The following is a 22,019-nucleotide window of genomic DNA, read 5'->3' on the forward strand; positions in this document are numbered from 1 at the left end:
TGCCAGATTAGGGGCTTTTTTCGCAAAAATTTTGACTCTAGGCGATAATTTGGGGAAACAGTATCTTTGGGGAAATGTTTGGGGAAAATAAATACACTATGGGGATTTTTTGGGGTTAGCACTTCTAAAAAACTGAACAAACAATTGAAACGAACGTCCTTTTCATTCGATTAACATCCTGGCAAATATGCAAGAATTCAGAGCCATTTAAAAAAAATGTCTAGCTAGTCTATGACTGATTCTGTCTTGTCTGTCTCTGGCTGGGTTTGTTGTTTGTTTTGGTTTGTTTGGTGGAGTGCGTAAAAGGCCTGACAGACGTACGAACTTAAATTACGTGGGTTTTAAGTTCGCGAACTTAGCCGGCTCGCGTCGGTGACACACGAGAATCTCTCACACTGGGTGACTATGCCCCCAGGCTCGCGGCTCTTTGCTGACACATAGGCGATTAAGATAAGATAAGAAATGTCAAAAAATGTCTCTTTGGTCGAGCGAGTGACCCTGTGTTGTGTATCTGTTCAACTGTCGAGTGATCGAAACTACTAAATCGAATAAAAGTAGTTTCAATTTTTTATTTGTTTTTTTTTTCTTTAACAAAGCGATAGGGGATTTTTTTTCAAAACGTATCATTTTGGGGATATATAAAAATCTGTTTGGGTGAAATCGTAAAATTACATCTGGCAACCCTGATACAAGTTACAAACTAGTAATCTGTGGTTACAAACTTTAATTTATAATTATTTCAATAAACAAACCATTAATTTAATTTTTAAGATTATTATGATATTCTGCAAATAAATTATTAATTTAGGAGTCGTTTTGAAATATGTTATATAACACGCAAACTAAATTAGCGTGATATGAGGCTTGTAGCTTTTGTTATTAATATTCTAACCTAAGAAGGAAGAAGGCGGTTAAACATTTTGTTTAATTTCCGATAAATAGAAGCAGCCGAAAATGGATGACCAAGCGTGCCCAAGGTGTAAAACTACCAAATACCGGAACCCATCTCTCAAATTAATGGTAAACGTCTGTGGCCATGCCTTATGCGAAAACTGTGTTGACTTACTGTTTCTGAAAGGTAAATTCATATTGCTTTGTACGTTTTTAAATTATGAATAAGTTACAGAATACGTTTATAAACTAACGTAACTATACGTATTAATTATTGGCGTATCGTAATTCGTAACTCCAATAATATTATAATTAATATGTTTTTGTTATTTATATTATAGGTTCTGGCTCTTGTCCTGAATGTAATGTTCCCTTGCGCCGAAGTAACTTCCGAGTCCAGCTGTTCGAAGACTCTATGGTCGAGAAGGAAATGGATATAAGAAAGCGTGTATTAAAAGATTTTAATAAGAAAGAAGAAGATTTTCCCACATTAAGAGCTTATAATGATTATTTAGAAGAAATAGAAAAGATAATTTACAATTTAGTGAACAATATAGATGTAGTGGAAACCAATAAACGCATAGAACAGTATAAAAAGGATAATAAAGAACTCATCATGAAAAATAAAGCAAAAATTGGTATGTATAGAACTCTATTTTAATAAATAATACTAAAGTTTAATAAATAATACCAAAATTATATTTATATCTTATTACAGGACGAGAAGAGATAGAATTAGAAGAAATACTCTTGATAGAAAAGCAAATGGAGGATGTTCGGAGAGCAGAAATATTGCGTTTAGAAGAGGAAGCTAAAAAACAGAAAATAAGAGATAAGGAAGCTTTGATTGATGAATTGATGTTTGCTGAGGGGGATGCTAAGGATATTCTCAACACATTTGCACAGACTGTTCAGAGCAAACAGGAGGAAATCGTGCCTGTGTTACCTAAGGTTTGTTCTTGTAATTCACATGCGATTGGTTTTTCTTAGCAACTGCTCCACATATCATGTCCATATTATGACATATTTAGATTGGTGTTTGGAGTCTTTACATATAATTATAATATTATATTTTCCAAGTGAAATACAATGATTTTAACTGTACTACTTACTGCCTAAATATAAATATAAAATATATGTCACATTAAAAATTAGAAAATTTCTTATCCGTTTACTAAAACCAAAAAATTTTTTTTTACTATAATTGTACACAAAAATATTTGTTTCTTTGCTCCGAAACTGAAAAAAATATATACATACATACCTTTAAGAGGGTGGAACATCTCAGAGGAACTGTACATAGTTACTAAACTATGTACAGTTCCTGTGAGATGTCCCACTCCCACTCACAAAGTCAAGCTCAAGGTTTCTTGCACTATGTGGCTTAACCCATCAACTCCCAAGCCGCACCCGGGTGCCACATAGCAAATGAATGTCTATTCCCACGATCAAGGTATTACAGTAAGACTTGTTGTAATTTCAGGTTACACATTTCTCCACTGGTGTGAAGTTCACAAGAGGTGCCGGACAGCAACCGATGCTGGTGATTGAGGAGGGGCCTCTGTACAGATATGAAGCTCCGGAAGTGCCCGACAGATGCGGCCCTGATCCGCCCAGTGTACCTGAGATTATTAAAAATGGGTATCTGCAGCATGTTAGGTCAGTATAATATCTATTACTAGCGACCCGCCCCGGCTTCACACGGGTATAAAATCTATATATTTTATACCCGTGTGAAGCCGGGCCTATGTCACTCACTAAAGAAATGATTAAAATCAATTCAGTAGTTTTTAATTATATTCATTACTACCCGTAGCCTGCATTGGTTGGTACCGCTGAAAAAGCGACATCCTGCAATTTTAGTATCTGTAATATCTTCGAAAATATTAATTTAAATTGTATGCTGTAATGGGCCATATAGATCTATATTTAATCAATAATGTATTTAAAGTATTTAATTGAATAAGGATTATTGCTGTATTGGTTAAAATCGCTTCGAAAATTAGCCATTATTTAAAGTTAATTTTAAATGACAAAAAAAAAATATTGTGGGATATCCATAAGAGATAGACATATACCATCGCAGACTTTTCTGTAGACCTTTTCATAGTGTACAATACTTAGTACATTATTTTGATAAATCTCGTAGGGTTCAGCCTGCGTTTGCAATGTAAGTGGAGAAAAATGTAATTATTTACGACATCACATTAGAAACCCCAAAAATAACAGTATTTCTCTTCGATCACTAATATACAAGATACACAGTCCCATACAAAACCTCTCGAAAATCTGTCGCCGAGTAAAAGTGTTTAAAAAAGTATACATTTATCTAAAATCAACCTTAATCATAGTTATTAAAGATATTTTTATAAAACAATGTACAATGTGTGTTTACAAAGCAATAAATTTTTACGAACGACGCACGCTTCAAACTAAATTCAACCATCGTCCATATGTCTTAAAGTTTAAATTATTACAATTCCAAAAAAGCACTTCAATAATTTTACGGCCGCACTTCGCCGCTGGAACAGGGTGAAGTGAAGTATGAGTGGAGTCAAACTGTTCAACATTTTTTGTTGATTGTAATAATTTTAATAGTCCATTTTTTAATTTTTCCAAAGTTTAATGTATAAAGTGTGGAGTAATTATTTTTACTTGTAATATTATGTTGTTCTAATATGTTTAATTTTATAGTTAACTAAAATATACGTGTATACATTGAATATAAATGCTTAGAACATACAACGCTCGCTAAAGTCGGCTTGAAAAATTGTTAGCATCTTTGCCGTGCTATAACTGATATCCAATCTCCACATCTAACTGGATCTCGAGGAAACCTAAAAAAAATATATTCCTCAATAAAATAAATAATAATTAATAGCGACTCCACCAAATGGAACAGAAACACAGTGTATAACCCGAACATTTCAAGTGGGCATGATAAACTACGATAAGTACCTTTAGTATAAGTATTCGCAATTGAGATGGTTTATACCTCGTGTTGATTTACTTACAACTTAATTTTAAAACTGTTTTTTGTTGATTTCTTAACGAAATACCAATATTTATAATACAATTGTATGAAATATATTTTATATTTCATATATAATATATAATTAATACTTACCGGAAATATGAAATTCCATCCTTTTTTTGCGTTTTAAACGTATGATTTTTAAAATTGTTGAACGAGCACTGGTGCATGTTTCCCAGCGGAGCGTTCGAGCACTACTAAATCGAAAGTCCACCAGAGTGTTGCGTTTGGTGCTCTTTCAGTGAGGTCGTTTTTTGCCGCGGACTGTGTATCTTGTATATTAGTGATCGAAGGTATTTCTCCACTATTTAATGAATAATGAATGTTACTATACTTATAAACCTTCCTCTGTGATCACTCTATCTATTAAAGAAAACCATATGGAATCGGTTGCGTAGTTTTAAAGGAAAAAAAGCGACTTTGTTTTATAATATGTAGTGATTACAACTTAATAATTCATCAAGCCCAATAGAAATTCTATTGTACTTCTCGTTTTTCCACGATCGAAGGGTTAATATTTATTTACTTATAATTTTTTTATCTGCAAAAAATAATCAATACCATAAAAAAGGATTGTAAGGAATTCAGCAAATAGGTGTTTGGCCTAGCCACTTCCAGACAACATACTTAAATCTTAGGAGCTAAAAGCTTTTACATAGTAGTTTGCATATAATATGTGTTCTGCTTAGCATCCTAAAAACCACCAACCCAACTGTTTAGTTGGCATAGTGTGTGCGCTAACAGTTCAACCCGACCAAACTATCGGCCGATAGGAAGTCTGCAGTCTGCAGGGGCTCTAATGCTGCAAAGTTCTTATTAGTTTTATATGGACAGTATGTAAACAATTGTTAGAATTTTAATTCTTTCTTTCAGGTCAGAGACAGAAACGGAAAAGGCCGGTGGGTACTCCTCCACCCTGCCGTGTCTCCGGGCGTTGCAGGACGCTCTGTCCGGCCTCTACCACGCCAGCTGACAGACCGACAACACCACTGTTGAGACTGTTATTGTACTTGATTAAATGTTGTTTTCGTTGTATATAATGCTACTTTATTATAATGTCAAATATTTGTGTGGTTTTCTTTTGGTTCTCAATTATTGTTATATTTTATATATGAGCCGATAATGCGGCAGCAGAGTCACACGCAACATACAATGTATAGAAACATGTCATATAAGTTTATGGAAAGAATATCATAATAATCTTTTGCCCATAATGCGTCGCGGCTCGTGTTAGGCTGGTATAAATAGTCAGTAGGTACTTAAGATGCGACCCGGTCTCAAGACGCGGTTCGGCTCTGTGATTGGTCCAAATTTTGACAGCCGACCAATCACAGAGCCTGAACCGTGTCTTGAGACCGAGATGCATCTTGAGTACTGACTATTTATACCAGCCTAAATGTGCATAATTACGTCTTTGCAGTCTGTCACAGAAGCTAAGACGTGTTCCAAATGTATGTTGCATATTATGAAATTGCGTCGAACGTCGCTTTTCATATCATGAAACTGGTAAAATTGATCGAAATTAGGTAACACGTTAAGATTAAATAAATAGATCTTTTGATTAGTGCATGTATGCGTGTATGTGTGAGTGAGTAATATGTATGTGGTGTGTATATCCTAGCATCCACATGGGCGTAGCCAGCCTTGGGCTCAGGGTGGGGCATCAGTCGACCTACCCCAGAGGTTTTTTTTTACTTGAACCGTTTCAGCTCTGCTCCTATGCCAATTTGTGAATCTGTTTCCGGTACAGAAAATAAACAATTACACACAAATTAATTTACTTTAATTAACAAATTACTAAAAAGTAATACTAATTCTACGGTAATACGGCTCGCCTTCAAAAGACCGCTGCGATGCGCGCGTAAATCGTGCGTGCTTTTTTATTTTGATTGTAGTTTTTTTTTTGTTTAGTTAGGCACCTTATAGGTCAGAGCCGGTGGGGCAAGCGCCCCAGCTTGCCCCAGTGTGGCTACGCCCATGAGCATCTAGAAGTTACAGTAGCAATAATAAAACTTAAGTCACTACTACAAACTATTATTCAGAACAATAATAATGCAAACAAAATTTTGCTACGAATAAATTGTCTAAATGTCTTTAATACGGACCTTACAGAAATATTATGAAAAGTCTGGAAAACCAGCAATTACTATAGGTTTTTATTACAAATGAAGTTAAATAGATTTTCTAAAGTGACCCTACTTCGCACTATCAATTTGTAAACGAGAAGTTATTCAGGCCACGTATTCGCCCGAAAATAGAGCATTTTAATTTATGTCTAAGCTTATTTAGTTAATACTGTTAAACATAAAAAATTAAAATAGGCAAAGCTCTAATTCTACATGTAACGCAGTTTACGTTGTTATTAATTCAAACACTTATGTGATTTAGGCGATTATTTGGGCTCCTCTCGGCTCTCTCCAACTGCGTATATTGAATAGGTATCAGTGACGGATTAACCCTCAATCAAATTAAGCAATTGCCTAGGGCATCACGTCTGAGGGGGCACCAGAAGAAAGACAAAAACATCTGTTCTTAGAGAATCACGTCTCACTCTCACGTCTGACCAACTGAAGGTGCCCCAGAAGAAGGACAAAAAACATTTGTCCTTAAGGCATCACGTCTCACGTCTCCTAAAACCTGTAAACTGTTTTAGGTGGTAAAAGTCTAAAGACCGATACTAGTTTACATACGGATAGGAGGGGGGGGGGTACACAGGCATGAATTGCTTAGGGCATCAAGTAGTCTTACTCCGTCACTGATAGGTATACGTAGTACGTACTTACCTAATTATATTATGTTCCTAAACGTAAGCGAATCTCTATCCTTTACATTAAATATATTTATTAATATTATCCATATTGTACTTTCTCAATAAAGGTTTTTTCTAAAGCAAAAGCTTTTTTCGAGTTTTTTTTGTGCATCGTTAATCTCTTTAAGGTGTAGCAAACCTAAGTGATAAATGATAATACTTTAGGGTGTGTATGTGTTCCTTATATAGAGTTCGCTGTGAGAGTAGCAGCGCTGAAAGAGCAAAAACTTTTTTGTGATTTGTAAGGACAAGCGTCCGCGCGTCATGAATTTTTCCATACAAAGACTAAAAAAAAGTTACTCTTTCAGCGCTGCTACTTTCACAGCAAATTCTATAATATAGGGGACACATACACAGTACGCACCCTAAAGTATAATATAATCAGTAATCACTTAGTTTTGCTACACCCAACTTTTTGCAATTGCAGTCTATACCTATCTACATTAAGCTATCTAGTTACGTAAATACTTTTTTGTGCCAGGAAATAATCGATATCAAGGATATAATAGTATAGGTACAGTACCTTGTAGGTACTGTATTACTATTTCGAAGAGAAGTGTAGATTTATTTAACAATATAACTACACACCTAATTATATTATTCTGTTTTAAGTACCTAGGTACTTTTAGCCAGCATCGTAGCTACTGGCTCGCCCCAACGGCCTTTATACGAAAGTAAACGCAAACTCTATAGTGTAATTTTACCTTGAATTATTATTATTCAAAATGGAGTTTATAGTTTGAGGGTGTAGTTGTAATATTGCGAGCTCTCGGCAAACCCTGACGCAGCGGTAGCGGATACAATTAGCATGTGAAAACACGACGTCCGCCGCCGCGGGCGCCGTCTAATTGGCCCTGTGTAAACTTACCCTGTTATCAGCCCGCTCCGGGCGAAATACACCCCCAGAGTGGAGTCGGCTTTTCTATTCAATTTTCGTTGTGAGTATAAACTTAAAGTCTTAGGTATAAGTTTTATAAATTATTTAAAGTAATACCAGTAATCAGATATATTACTCAGCGCAGGCTTTCGTATTATTATGCTGGATAGATAGGATGTTCTCACTGATGAGAATCAACTAGAACAACTAAGAGTTTTACGAAGAAAATCAAGTAAATTGAGCTTTTTTGATGAGTGAGGACGTGTAATAAATGGCGATAGCCAATAGTAGTTTTATAATATTTTTCATTCGAGTACCTATATTTTATTTTATATAGAGTCTTAATACTAGTTCTGTTAATGTTTGTAGTGAAGTAAATATATCGTGCTACCGGCCCCTACCCACTCACTAGTAGTTAACCTCCATGACCTCATTGCCCTAGTAGCACACTCCGTTTGGCCAACGATTGCCAACGGTTGGTAAACTGTCGGGGAATGGTGTGAGAAAATCCCAACAAAGGGCCAACAAAAAGCCAATCGTAAATTCCTACACTAAAATTCCGAACGAAGAGCCAACAATGGCCCAACATTGATTTTACGTTCTGCTGCCAACAGTGAAATCTCTGCCAACGAAGGCCCTTTAAGTGTTTTTGGTTGTGTAGCCTACAACACATATGTACAAATACCCAACATAGGCCCAACATATATTTTGTTTTATTTTCCCAACAGTGATTGGTGACAACCTGCCAACGAAGGCCCTACTGTGGCTTTTGGTTGTGTAGCCTACAACACATATGTACAAATACCCAACATAGACAAATACATAACATCAACATTACAATCTCTTGCTTACTTTCTGCTGTATCAGTTTGTTCATTTGTCTCCTGTCTGGCTAAAAAGGAATTATGCTAGGGTCATTTTCGTTGACCAGTTGCAAATAAGAGATAATATTTTGTTTATGCCTGTCCTATCTTCAGTGCCTTTATATCTCTAGGCGTCAGAGGAAATTATTCTTTTGGCCACTATTTGTTTAGTATGTCTACTTGGTTTAATTGTAGTTTATGACTTCGAAGTTTTTATACTTAGGCATAATAATTCAAATAAATTACTGTAACCATTATATTTTTTAATTTTTTTAAATACATTTGTTTAAGTGTAAGGCCAAGTTGTATTGTCAATCGACTATTTATTTCATTCGTAATGAAGCATTTTGTCAATTTAATTACTTTCTCTTTAATTGTATGTAGGACTAACGTATTAATGCTTATAATGTGGGGCCAACTTTATTTTCAGAACCATAGCCTCACTGCAGATTAAAGGTTGGGTTACAATACAGAGCACAATAGCGGACCACAGCATTTTGTATGGGATGACAGCAATGTCCGGTATTGTGATCCAACCCTACGTGGGACTAGCCAGTAGGCCCAACGTAGAACCATATCTAGTAGGCCCTACGTGGGGCTATCCAGTAAGCCCAACGTAAAACCATATCCAGTAGGCCCAACGTTGATATACCAATGTTGGCCCTACATAACAGTACATTTATTAGGCCCTATGTTTAGTAGACAAATGTTGGCCTCACACGAAATAATTTGCAGTTGGCTCTGCAAGATGCTATATTCAGTCGGCCTACGTCAAAAAACAATGTTGGCCTTACACGAATTAACTCTTAGTAGGCCCTACGCTAACCTAACAATGTTGGTCCTACACAAGTAAGCATGAAATATACCAACCGTAGGCCTTTTGACGGCCTTTATGTTGGCCCATTGTTGGCCAGCATCGTTGGCTGCTTTGCAATCAGGTGTGCCAAATCTAACTGTTGGCCAACCATGCGGCAGGCCCAACAAACTACCTTCATAAAATGCTACGTAGGCCCAACAAAAGATGATGACAAAAGACAATGATGGGCCAACCATTAGGCCATCGTTGGCTGCCATCCTTAGCTGCTTTGCAATCAGGTGTGCCAAATCTAACTGTTGGCCAACCGAGCCAATAACCGAGGTCCAACCATGGACCAATGTAAATGTGCTATTAGGGTGAAGTCTAGATGTCCATCTAGTACCTACCTACACTCCTACATTGGCCTGGATATCGCATAGTTACCTACGTATCTGTTCGATTTCGATATATTGAGTCAGGAATCAATAATTAAATTGAATAACATTAACATAAAATTGGTATTTCACAAGTAATTCTTTAAAAGAAAAGTCCTTTTCCATATTATGCTACCCTTTACAAATCCGCCCGCCTAGCGCTAATATTGACTTCTTATTACCGCACGGTAACCGTACCGATTGCGGCTCCCGTATCTCGACGAGTTTCACGGTCCTCCTATTAAAATAAACCTCACATCAACAGTATCCTGTAAACCCCATCGTGTGCAACGCTGTGCATTGCTCGTCGTGCTAAAGGACGCTGTTTTGTGAGAGAACAAAGCGCGTAATGTAGAGCTCCTGAACAAAAATCGTCTTCTTTCAGTATGTGATTTCAAACGCAGTACGTAGATATTGCATATCGTTGTAACGATAGAGATACCGTCCACCTATTGTAATATTGTGTAGAGTTTAGTTCTAATGCCTGCACTTTTAGGAGACAGTATAATGGCTCCGACTTTGGATTAACTTAATTTTATTCTGATTTTGCAATACGTGAAAACTGAATTTAAAGGATGAAATGTAAAGTGTAAATAATTGGCTCTTCCCTTCGGAAGGGGGAACAAGACGTCCCGTATAAGGGACCTAAAACAAAAATATAAAAAAATGTGTCCAGACGAAATGACATTATAATAATTGTATTATTAACTGTTAACTATTTTGCCTATTAATGGTAATATTCAAACTAGACTCGTAAAGTACTTGTTATAAAGTTTTCATTAAAATGAAGGAGGTAGAGCTTTTTATTTTAGTACTTATTTTCATAGTAGGTAACTAAGTAAGTATTTGGTAGTAATCTGTGGTTTTACCTCAATTTAAACATACATACGTCATGTAATTAAAACTTTAGTTGGATTTTTTTTATCGGACGTTACAAATCATTGTTAAAGTGAAAAATGATAAAACGATCAGATAGAGAATATTATTATATCGCCGATTAGATTAACATTGTTATTAAAGAAAATACCTCATTTATATTTCATACGTAATAAGTACAAACTATGATGACTGACCTATGTAGATACTACTAAATGCTATCTGCTCTATTATACATAATAATAAACAATGTTATTATATAGAGAATGAGCTGTAGCTTGTACCTAGAGTTTTTTTTTTTTCTGTGATACCTGATAAGTTATGAGTTATGACTTAATTATGAGTTACTTACATAATATTATGAGTAACACCATTATTAATTACTTATATTTTTAACTTCGATTAAGATGAATTCAAAGTTAGAACATATTCTGTATCCTCAGCTTTTTTTTATGAAGTAAGGGGGCAAACGAGCACCTGATGGAAAGCAACTTCCGTCGCCCATGGATACTCGCAGCATCAGAAGAGCTGCAGGTGCGTTGCCGGCCTTTTAAGAGGGAATATGGGAATAGGGGAGGGTAGGGAAGGGAATAGGGGAGGGTAGGGAAAGGAATAGGGGAGGGTAGAGAAGGGAATAGGGTAGGGGATTGTGCCAGGTGCTTCCGGTAAACTCACTCACTCGGCGAAACACAGAGCTTAAATTATTTTTAACAATTAACAGGGAAGATGGAAGAGAAGTATCTAGTAAAATATTAAATCTAGGTACATATCAAAATTACTGCCCAACATTTAAAAATATTTTTATTGATTAGCAAATTCTGAAGAACTAAAATTAATAAAATATTTGTTAAAATATGTTCAATGATTCATATACGCAAAGTCACTTACTATTACTATTTTATTTTTAATTACTATTTTAATATAATGAACATTGCAAATGAATGAAAATATGTTTAGTTTGTAGACTGTAGTCGTCAAAATAAGCTGACCCATTAAAATTTATCTATTATTGTTAGTAGGTACGAGAAAAACACGTACGCTGATAAAATGCATACACTATGTAAGTATTAACATAATATTATAGATACTATGTTAAAGATATATTGACTTCCTTATAACTCGAATGTAATTTGGATGAATAACAATTATAAGCTGGAAAATGCAACAGCAAAATTAAGATAGGACGATAAATTGATAAGTGTAATTAAAAGATCCCGAGATAATTCGTTAATATAAATGATAGACCGGTCTAAATTGCGTTATGAGTTAGGTAATACGGTAAAATGAGGTTAGCGTTGCTGCTGCTCCCTCTGGTAGCTTCTGTGGTGGCAGATCTGGTGGAGGAACCGGAGCTGCCCCTCGCCGAGCCGTGTGATGAGGAGAAATGCCAGCTGCCCAGCTGCAGGTGCTCATCTGTGAGCATTCCTGGAGGGCTGCAGGCTAGAGACACTCCACAGGTTAGTATAGTTCCGAGACGATTCAAGTGGAAAGATAGAATCTTCACAAAGTTTTTGAATTACAATGTACCATCGAAGAAATTGATTGATAGGCATTTTGACAGACCTATGTCATTTGGTCGGATCATGTCAATTCAATGGTAGTCGTGATCTGTCGACTGGGTTTGACATAATGCGATTAAATTACGTTGGTCCGCCACCTGCCTATGAATCAACGTCTCTGATAGTACCAATCTACTGTATCTTCTTTCAGTTCGTCCTCCTAACCTTCGACAATGCGGTCGACACAATCAACACGGCGACATACAGAAATCTGTTGTACTGGCGCACCAACAGCAACCAGTGCAAGGCCGGAGCGACCTTCTTCATCAACCACGAGTACTCCGACTACACCCTCATCAACGAGCTGTACAACCAGGGCTACGAGATCGGCCTCAAGTCCATCTCCCACCAGACGCCACAGGATTACTGGAGGGACGCTGACTACGAGACGCTGATGGCGGAATTCGCCGATCAGAAAAAAATGATGGCGCACTTCGCTAATATTCCGGAGTCTGCTATCACTGGTTAGTTGCGAATATGTTTTTCCATTTTTTTATAGAATTAATTCTCGTTTGTTTAAAAAATCCTGTCTTTTAAACGTAACATCAAGATACTTAAAAGTAGCTTAGTTACTAATGTAATACATATTTCAGGAATGCGCAGCCCCTTCCTCCAAATGGCTGGCAACGAGACGTACAAGGTGTTGGCGTCCGCCGGCCTCACGTACGACTCCTCGTGGTCCACCATCGCGTACACCGACCCCGGTCTGTGGCCCTACACCCTGGACTACGAGTCCATCCAGGACTGCGTGACCGCGCCCTGCCCCACCGCGTCGGTGCCCGGAGCCTGGGTAGTCCCCATGATCGCGTGGTTTGACTTACTAAATATCCCCTGTGCTATGGCCAGCTCCTGCTTTGCTCCGTGAGTAATCAACTCTATACGTTATTTAAATAGTGGGTAAACATATCTGAAGAATAGTCAACCACAGTGAATGACGAAATAAGGACTTACCACCAGCATGAGGTTCTTCTGTATGACCCTATTCCTAACTGTCTTCAATAATCAATAATAATAATAATATCTTTATTTAGACCCAAAAATAGAAGTTACATAAGAAGCCTCTGACCCCTGCACTAGTGTTAACTGTATTGCAGAGGCCAGCGTCCTCACCCATGTAGTACTATCTTATTAGTATACATATATTCAATAATTAAACTACAAAAGAAACTTAAAAAGTAGGTAATTACCTAATCTTAACATAGACTGTAAGTATACAATTCAACAATAAAGAAAATAATTATATCAATAATTATAGCTTACTTTAACCATAGAATATATATTAGTTGTACCAACTTTAACTTAGATAGCGATGGTTGGGGGTCACAAAAGTTTGATACGAAGCTATCCAACACCTGCCAGGATAACCAAAAACCCACAGCATCCGTAGGTGTAGTCTATGTTGTAGCGGGGAATAGCCAAGAACCCAAATACCAAGTAGCAAGTGGCGTACTTCAGCATTTATTTCACTCATTCCAGACCAGATTACGAGGACGAAGAGGCGTGGTTCAAGTTCATGGTGACGAACTTCGAGAGGCACTACCTCAGCAACCGCGCGCCCTTCGGCCTCTTCTTCAACGAGTGGTTCATCCGCGCCTACCCCCCCGTGCAGAGAGCCTTTGTCCGCTTCCTGGATCTCATTAACGAGTTGAACGATACGTTTATGGTAAGTGATCTTTGGCCGAAGCAAAGAGGTGTTCAGATTAGAGAAGTGCCGACTTGTCGGTAAAGTCGACTATCCGGCCACTTTCGTAGTCGGCGAATAGTCGGCAAAAAGCGCCGACTATCCGGCTTTTTACTTTTTTTTCATTCTTCTTTTAATCTATACTACTATTATAAATGCGAAAGTATCTCTGTCTGTCTGTCTGTCTGTCTGTCTGTCTGTCTGTCTCGCTTTCACGCCAAAACTACCAAATCGATTGTAATGAAATTTTGTATACAGATCAGGGCTCGGAAACCGGTTGCAGAACAAAACCGGTTTTGGTCATTGACCCCAAACCGAAATCGATTTCGGTTAAAGGTTGCACTTTACCGGTAAAAACCGGTAAACGCAGAATACCAGTTTTTCTTTAATTTCGGTTTTGGTATTGAAAATTAACCGGTAATTTGCCGCGCGCGACGTTGTTACCCCGTGCGCAAGCGAAAAGTAAGATTTTGCATCAAGCTATACCATGGTTGAGATGGTGCTGACAGCTTATAGATACAAGTTTGGAGGTTTCAGCGTTGTTTTAAGAACGGAAAGTATATGTTAATGTACATATATATATTCATCAGAATTCAGTAATTGAATGGACATTCAAAATTACTATGTAGTATGTATGTGTGCTGTAGGATGAATATTATGATTTATGCCTGTTATCGGCAACCATATCGTTTCAGACAATTTTGATTTTTACAAAATGATTTTACAGATTTTAATAGGTAATTAGTTTTCTATTAGGTATTTAACAACTATCAGTTAAAAAATTTTGTGTTTATTTTTTATTTTACTCGACTTAAAAAGTGTATTTGTTTTATAGTATAAGTCAGCGGCAGGCAACAGGCGGACCGCGGTTCGTTTGCGGACCGCGAAAGGTCGAATTTCGAACCGCGAAATATTGTAAATATTAATTAAAAAAATTTAAAAACTTACGGTGTATTCCGAACATTTTAAAGAATTTGCTCCCGTTGGAACTTAAAGTTAATTTTTCAACAAATTAGACAAATGTTAAGTAACGAAATTTTTTTGAACTTCCGTCCTCATTGTACTTACATAAAAAAAAATGTTTAAATAATTTTCGTAAAAATTTTTCACTTCGTGGAGCCCTTAAATATCCTACTTCCTACTAATATTATACAGGCGAAAGTTTGTTTGGATGTATGGATGTTTGTTACTCTTTCACGCAAAAAGTACTGAACAGATTTTAATGAAACTTTACAATAATATAGCTTATACATCAGAATAATACATAGGCTACAATTTTAACCGACTTTCAAAATGGGGGAGGTGTTATGTTCAATGATTACTCCACCGAATTTTCAAAAATTTTCTTTTGGTATATATGGTATCATCTCAATTTGGTATTATATTCACAAAAATGGTGATCTGATGAAGGATCCATAAGTAATCGAAGGAGCTCCTCAAAATTTATAGGAAAACATGTTATGACTTCGGTTTCGTGAGAAGTATTCTAAGCATATGCTACCAACAAGTAAGATTTTGCACCGAGGTATACCTGGTATACCGTGGTTCGGAAGGTGCTGAGAGAACTCCTGATTCTTTATACAGGATGTAACAAAAATAAGTGATAATACTTTAGGATGTGTACGTGTTCCTTGTAGAGAGTTCACTGTGAAAGTGGCAGCCCTGAAAGACCAACTTTTTTTTCACTTTTGTATGGGGAAACTCGTGACGCTCGGGCCCTTGCCCATACAAAAGTAAAAAAATTTTTTCGTCTTTCAGCGCTGCTACTTTCACAGTGAAGTCTCTACAAGGAACACGTACACACCCTAAAGTATTATCACTTATTTTTGTTACACACTGTAGATACAAGTTTGGGAGTTTCGGCGTTGTTTTAAGAACGGAAAGCATATGCTACTATGCAAATTACATTCATCATCACTACCACATTATACCATGCATCGTTCCATGATTATGAGCCTATTATGACCCTGTTATTGATACTTTTCATAGTCTTTTAGATCGAGACTCGAATTTGTCAAGCGATAATAAAAAAAAATCTATACTTTAATATTATAAACCTGAAGAGTATGTTTGCTTGAACGCGCTAATCTCAGGAACTACAGGTCCGATTTAAAAACTTATTTCAGTGTTAGACTGCTCATTTATCGAAAAAGCCTATATATTATAACGCTAACCTAATACGACCGAAGAAACTCAGGAAAATGTGGGAAAAACGGGGGAAATATTAGAAAGGGTTTATCTCACGAACTACTGGGGCAATTTTTATGGCAATATTTACGTGAAGGGAGTATAATATAGCTATTTTTTATGGGTACGGTGGGTACGGTGGGTACGGTGGGTACGGTAAATGTACGGTTTCAGTAAATCGCGGGCAAAGCCGCGCGGAACATCTAGTATATTATATAAACATACTTAACAAGATCACGCCATAAAAGTTAAAAAAAAAAAAAAACAAAGTATAATAATTTTTTAACTTGAACAAAAAAAATATAAATCCAAGTAATATTGTCAAAAAAAATTTGGTTTCATTTATCATCACATAATTGTTTTTATATCAATGAAAGACACATGTATGAACTAAAAAAAAATTCCACCATTTGTTTATAAAAAATGTACTTATTGTTTCGATGCTTTTAAAATTTTTTTCTCTTGACTTTATGCTCTTGCAAATATTATGATTTTTAGAAACAAAATTTTTTCTTAATAACAATATTTAATTGTTTATAATCGTTTTTTTTTTATATTTCTATTGTTAAAATGAATATTGATAGTGAAATAGGCTGGAGGCTGAAAAGACTTTTTGCGAGCCTAGCCGAACTTCAAAACTATGCACCGTTTTGTGACGGGAATGAATCGGTAGACAAGATATTTTAAGAGCCCAGAGATGCCTAAAATAATCCCTGACCTGATCCTGGATGGTGATGATGATGATGATGAGGGGGTGATGACCAGAAGTGCGTAACAAATCATACAAATGAGGAAAATATGTTTGTCAGTATTAGCTGTTTAGCTCAGGACCTACTGTATCCTTCGGTATTTCAAAAAAAAAATCTGGTCATCAAATTGAATACTTAATTGAATTTTTTATCTCGATCACAACCAGAGATTTCGAGACAGAGCAGTAGTTGATTGATTTTTTAGTTGCATAAAGGCAAATGAAGGTTATTTCTTACTAGATGACGCCCGCAACTCCGTTGCGCCAAAACTCATTTATCGCGACGGAACCGTACATTTTTTCGGGATAAAAATCCTATGTCCTTTCCCGGGACTCAAAGTATCTCCATGCCAAATTTCAGCAAAATCGGTCCAGCGGTTTGAGCGTGAAGAGGCATACAGACAGACACACTTTCGCATTTATAATATTAGTATGGATTGAGATTAATTATCATAAAGCATTCTAGCAATTCGCGTAATTAATACTTCGTTTTATTCATTTCTTCAACTTAATTTTCATTTTTAATTTGGGGTCAGTAGACACCCCATGCGACTACTTGTGTGAGTTTTTTGATGCGCCTAATTAAGGGTTAAACAATAGAAATATAAAAAAAACGATTATAAACAATTAAATATTGTTATTAAGAAAAAAAGTTAATTCTAAAAATCATAATATTTTCTAGAGCATAAAGTTAAGAAAAATTAAAAAAAAAAGTATTAACAAATGGACTATTTCGATAATAGTCCATTTGTTAATACTTTTTTTGTAACAAATGGCGAAAATTTTTTTTTTAGTTAATACATGTCTTTCATTAATATAAAACATTTATGTGATGATAAATGAAACAAATGTTTTTTTGACAATATTACTTGGATTTCTATTTTTTCGTATACTTAAGTTATAAAATTATTATTTAAACAAAGTATTGATTTTTTTAAAACTTTAATGGCGTGATCTGTACCTATGTGTATAAAAAGGGCTCCACGAACTGAAAAAATTTTACGAAAATTATTTAAACATTTTTTTTAATGTACAATGAGGACGGAAGTTCGAGAAAATTTCGTTAGTTAACATATTTTGTCCAATTTGTTGGAAAATTAACTTTAAGTTAAATTTCCAACGGGAGCGAATTCTTTTAAGTGTTCGGAATACACCATACGTTTTTTTCAGATTTTTAAATTAATATTTAATACCTTAAAAAATATACAGTGTGACGTGCTCGGTTTTGAAGCCGCGCGTGCTACCTAAAAATGCCGCTGTTAGGCCTATTACGGCCATTAAATTACGGCGTACGACGGGCACACGGCGCGGGCGTACGCTTTTCGCAGTAAATTAGTAACTAATCCATGGTAATCTACTCGACACAACTGTACACGCTCGAGATAAAAACTATACTAGCAGCGCTAATTGAGGTGGGCGCACTCGCGGATTCGTGGCCCGCGGCGGTCTTTCGACGCGTGCGCCCGCGCCCGTATCCGCCCGTTTAGCGTTGGCCCTCAGGGCCGGGACACAAAAACACGATACGATGTCGTATCGTGTTTTTGTGTCCCGGCCCTTAGATCTCTGTATGTCAAATTTAACATTTCTTTTTAAATAAAAAATTAAAATAAAATAATAAAACATTCTAAAATTAAAAAAAGATAGGTGAAAATAATTGCGAAATTATCCTATCAACTCCCAAGCGGCCCAAGCGGGCCGGGATAAGTGATAAAAATAGATTTCCAAGAAGCGCGATCGAAGAATTAACCGGTTAATTTGGGTTTTCAAAATCGTTTGTGTGTTAGTAACCGGTAACCTTTACTATTTGGGTTACGTAAAAACCGTTCGCTTGTTTAACCGGTAAATAAAAGAACTATATATTTACCGGTTTTTAACCGAAATAAACCGGTATTTTCAAACCGGTTCCGAGCCCTGATACAAATAGTATAAAGCCTGAGAAAGGACATACTGCTACTTTTTTACTGGAAAAAGGGGTTGTAAGGGGGTAAAAATGCGTAAATTTGTTCAAAATAAGTTAGTTCCAAAAATTCATAATAGATGGCGCCGTGCGTCTCCTACACCGCGGTGACGCTTGCCCAGACTTATTTCTATAAGAGGTGGTATCATCCTACATTTGAGTTTCGATTTTTCCGATTGTTATTACTTTTTTACGTTATTATTTATTAAATAACTCAGTACTTTATCTATGCAGTGACGTAACCTTAAAAGTTAAACCTAACAATGATATAAATAGTTTATACTTTATGGGTAAAGTTGTGTAATTATGGGCCTAAATAAGCTTTAAAATTTGGCATAAAATATAAAGTTTAATTTAAAAAAATTAAATATTATGTACACACTTGCACAGCTGTTTTGATTTAAGGGGTAAGTACCAGAGTTACTACAGCTAGTTTTAGCTATTTATAATGTGTTCATATCACACTTAATCAAACATCAAAGTATTATATTATATTACACATTTTAAATTTAAATTAAGTGTTTCTGAAATGACTTGCTAGTAAAGAAATATTTTTAACAACAAATGAAGTATGTATTATTAAATCAAGATTACATGTATATGAAATATTTCCTGAAAACCATCATCTGTATCATGAAAACATATTTGTTTTCATGATACAGATGATGGTTTTCAGGAAATATTTCTGATAATATAAAGATGTGCCGACTAGTCGGTAAAGCCGACTATCCGGCCACTTTTGTAGTCGGCGAATAGTCGGCAAAAAGCGCCGACTAATCGGCTTTTTACTTTTTTGCTATTATTGAAATTACATTAAAGAAAAACTTTGATTATGTTTTATAATGTGTTCTGAATATCGCACTCAATTAGTGTTAAGTACACATTTTAAAATTAAATGAAGTCCTTCTGAAATTACTTGCTAGTAAAGAAATTATTTTTGTAAATATAATTTTAACAACAAATTATGTATGTATTATTAAATAGAGATTTCATGTACATAAAATATTTAATGAAAACCATCAACTGTACCATAACAAAATAATGTAACGTACGCGAAGTAAATATAACACGATTCGACACGTTTGCATGCGGCGTGCCGCGTGTGCAACTTACGCTACTAATACTACTACTTGCGCGAAACAACAGTAAGAAAGCGTTACGGAAACATCCGAAAACATGATTTTCCATTGCAGCCGTGAGCCGACTAATCGGCTAGTCGGCTAGTCGGCCAAAGTCATGATCGGCACATCTCTACAAAAAAAGTAACGTAAGCGAAGTAAACATATCCCGATCCGACACCTTTGCAGACAGCGTGCCGCGTGTTACGGAAACTTCCGAAACCACGATCGGTTTAGCCGACCAGTCGACCGATTAGTCGGCTTCTTTGCAGCCGACTAATCGGCTAGTCGGCCATAGTCATGATCGGCACATACCTAGTTCAGTGATGCGTTTTTGGTCACTCAATTAAGTTTTATTTTGCTCACTTATTAAAAATTAGGTATATTTACAATAGTCAATACAATGGATATAGACCGACAAAAAAAGCATATCATTCTGGAAGTGCATTTGACTAAACTGATATGACTGGCCCAAAGTCCAAACTTAATGGAAACTTTGAATATAATATCAAATATAAACTATAGAACTCGTTCGAAAATTTAAATGCACTCACATTACAGGTTAGTGCCAAAGATGTCCTCGAATGGGTAAGAGATCCCATCCCCATCGACGAATACAGGAAGAAGCCGTGTAAGACTGTGCAGGAGGCCGCCTGCCGCTCTACCCTCTGCGGACCGCTCAGTGCCAGCCACACGGAGGTATGTATAGATAGAATAACCATAACTGAATAATTAATACCCGTTTTTATGTTTTCAAAGAATTCAACGATCTTAAAATCATAGTGGTTTGTAGTGTAAGGTTTTTATCAAATTCGTTTCTTTTAAACGACCTAACCAGTGGCGTAACAATAGGGTAGCAACTGGCAGGGCTGACGGGCCACGGTCACGGGCCCAAGCCAAGAGGGCCCCGGCCCAAGAGGCTGCGAGCTCAGGAATATATTTTTTAATTGTATTTGTTTTATTATTATCGTGGCGATTTTTAGTAACAAGACCCAGTCAAAAGAATTGGCCCCGGGCCCTTGATAGAGTTACGCTACTGTCTCAATACTTATTTACCCAAATCTAATTTTATATGAAATTCATATACTCTTATATTTTCAGCTGGTCTACTACATGTCGCAGTGCAACCAGTGTCCCAGCGTGTACCCGTGGGTTGGGAACCCGTACGGACTATAATAACATAAAAAATACTTATAAGTTCATAAAAAAATCATTAATTTATTTAAATGTTCTCGTGTGTTTACTCGTTTGTGAAAAAAGAAAACAATATTTCACAATTTTTTACTGATTTTTATTCATTCATTCCTCAATCAGAATAATCAACAGCAATTAAATAAAGATTTTTAGGGTTCCGTAGACAAATGGCATAAAACGAAACACTAATAGATTCGTCATGTCTCTCAGTCTGTCTGTCTGTCCATAAGTCACAGCCACTTTTCCACGAAGCCATAAGACCTTTAATTACTATTGAAACTTTGTAAGCAGGTGTATTCGGTGAACCGCATTAAGATAGTACACAAAAATAAAAATATCGCATCTTCCCTATTATTAGCATGTGGGGCCGATACCTGTCTCCCCCATTGTATGCAATCAGCAATGAGTCTTTTGTTCGGCGCAACCCGATCCAACATGGCCTCCAGTAAACGTCATCCGAGCAAGATGGCGCTGACGGTTATTGTTTAAACTTCGCTCCGTCTATGGCAAATCATTCTACGGGTATATTGATCCTTTGTTAACTGTTTTAGGGGCCCAATTATAAGAGAATCGGTTAGAAAAATGATCATCACGTTGGCTATATGCACGATATCGGCTCGTAGTTAAATGTTGAGACAAGCAAAAAATGTAACATAAACAGGGATTTACGATCGTTATAAATTATAGGCGTAGCGGCGGGGAACAGATTAATAAGCAGTTAAACTGTACAATTTAGTCAGGAGAGTTTAGACAAACTTTATAAACGCGAGGCCACGAAATCGGCCGCGAGCGATAGCGTTGACGATGCACGGTTTGTGCAAGAGCCCGATATGGGAAGCCATAACTGCAAGTAATATGATTTAAGGTCATTTTGTAAATCATGATTATTCTTTATTTTCGTAGACTGTGCGACAGGGCCGACAGGCTACAGCATGCGTAGCGCCTACGCAGTTGCGTAGCTGCGTAGCAAACATTGTGTGATGCGCCCTAAACATT

General features: G+C 36.4%; 2 protein-coding genes across 2 annotated transcripts; both read left to right on the top strand.

Annotated features, from left to right (window-relative positions):
* Positions 1 to 771: 771 nt before the first annotated feature.
* Positions 772 to 4,992, top strand: LOC121727588 (CDK-activating kinase assembly factor MAT1). The gene is made up of 5 exons (XM_042115497.1): positions 772 to 1,078; positions 1,233 to 1,529; positions 1,610 to 1,842; positions 2,375 to 2,550; positions 4,799 to 4,992. Exons 1-5 carry the CDS (start codon positions 955 to 957, stop codon positions 4,896 to 4,898), a joined length of 930 nt encoding a protein of 309 aa, XP_041971431.1. The 5' UTR covers positions 772 to 954; the 3' UTR covers positions 4,899 to 4,992.
* Positions 4,993 to 11,754: 6,762 nt separating this feature from the next.
* On the top strand, positions 11,755 to 21,005 carry LOC121727586 (chitin deacetylase 8-like). Its single transcript, XM_042115494.1, has 6 exons — positions 11,755 to 12,036; positions 12,290 to 12,602; positions 12,732 to 12,999; positions 13,615 to 13,801; positions 20,391 to 20,528; positions 20,931 to 21,005. Exons 1-6 carry the CDS (start codon positions 11,863 to 11,865, stop codon positions 21,003 to 21,005), a joined length of 1,155 nt encoding a protein of 384 aa, XP_041971428.1. The 5' UTR covers positions 11,755 to 11,862.
* Positions 21,006 to 22,019: the final 1,014 nt, after the last annotated feature.

Source organism: Aricia agestis, chromosome 6 (assembly GCF_905147365.1).
Source record: "Aricia agestis chromosome 6, ilAriAges1.1, whole genome shotgun sequence".
NCBI classification, from domain to species: domain Eukaryota; kingdom Metazoa; phylum Arthropoda; class Insecta; order Lepidoptera; family Lycaenidae; genus Aricia; species Aricia agestis.

What these genes read in the sequence shown, in the direction of transcription:
- LOC121727586 (XM_042115494.1), top strand. Translation starts at nt 11,863, where the DNA reads ATGAGGTTAGCGTTGCTGCTGCTCCCTCTGGTAGCTTCTGTGGTGGCA. An exon ending in TCCGGAGTCTGCTATCACTG is followed by an intron (nt 12,603 to 12,731) that starts GTTAGTTGCGAA and finishes TACATATTTCAG; the next exon opens with GAATGCGCAGCCCCTTCCTC. An exon ending in GCCAGCTCCTGCTTTGCTCC is followed by an intron (nt 13,000 to 13,614) that starts GTGAGTAATCAA and finishes CACTCATTCCAG; the next exon opens with ACCAGATTACGAGGACGAAG.
- LOC121727588 (XM_042115497.1), top strand. Translation starts at nt 955, where the DNA reads ATGGATGACCAAGCGTGCCCAAGGTGTAAAACTACCAAATACCGGAAC. An exon ending in GAAAAATAAAGCAAAAATTG is followed by an intron (nt 1,530 to 1,609) that starts GTATGTATAGAA and finishes ATCTTATTACAG; the next exon opens with GACGAGAAGAGATAGAATTA. An exon ending in GGGTATCTGCAGCATGTTAG is followed by an intron (nt 2,551 to 4,798) that starts GTCAGTATAATA and finishes TCTTTCTTTCAG; the next exon opens with GTCAGAGACAGAAACGGAAA.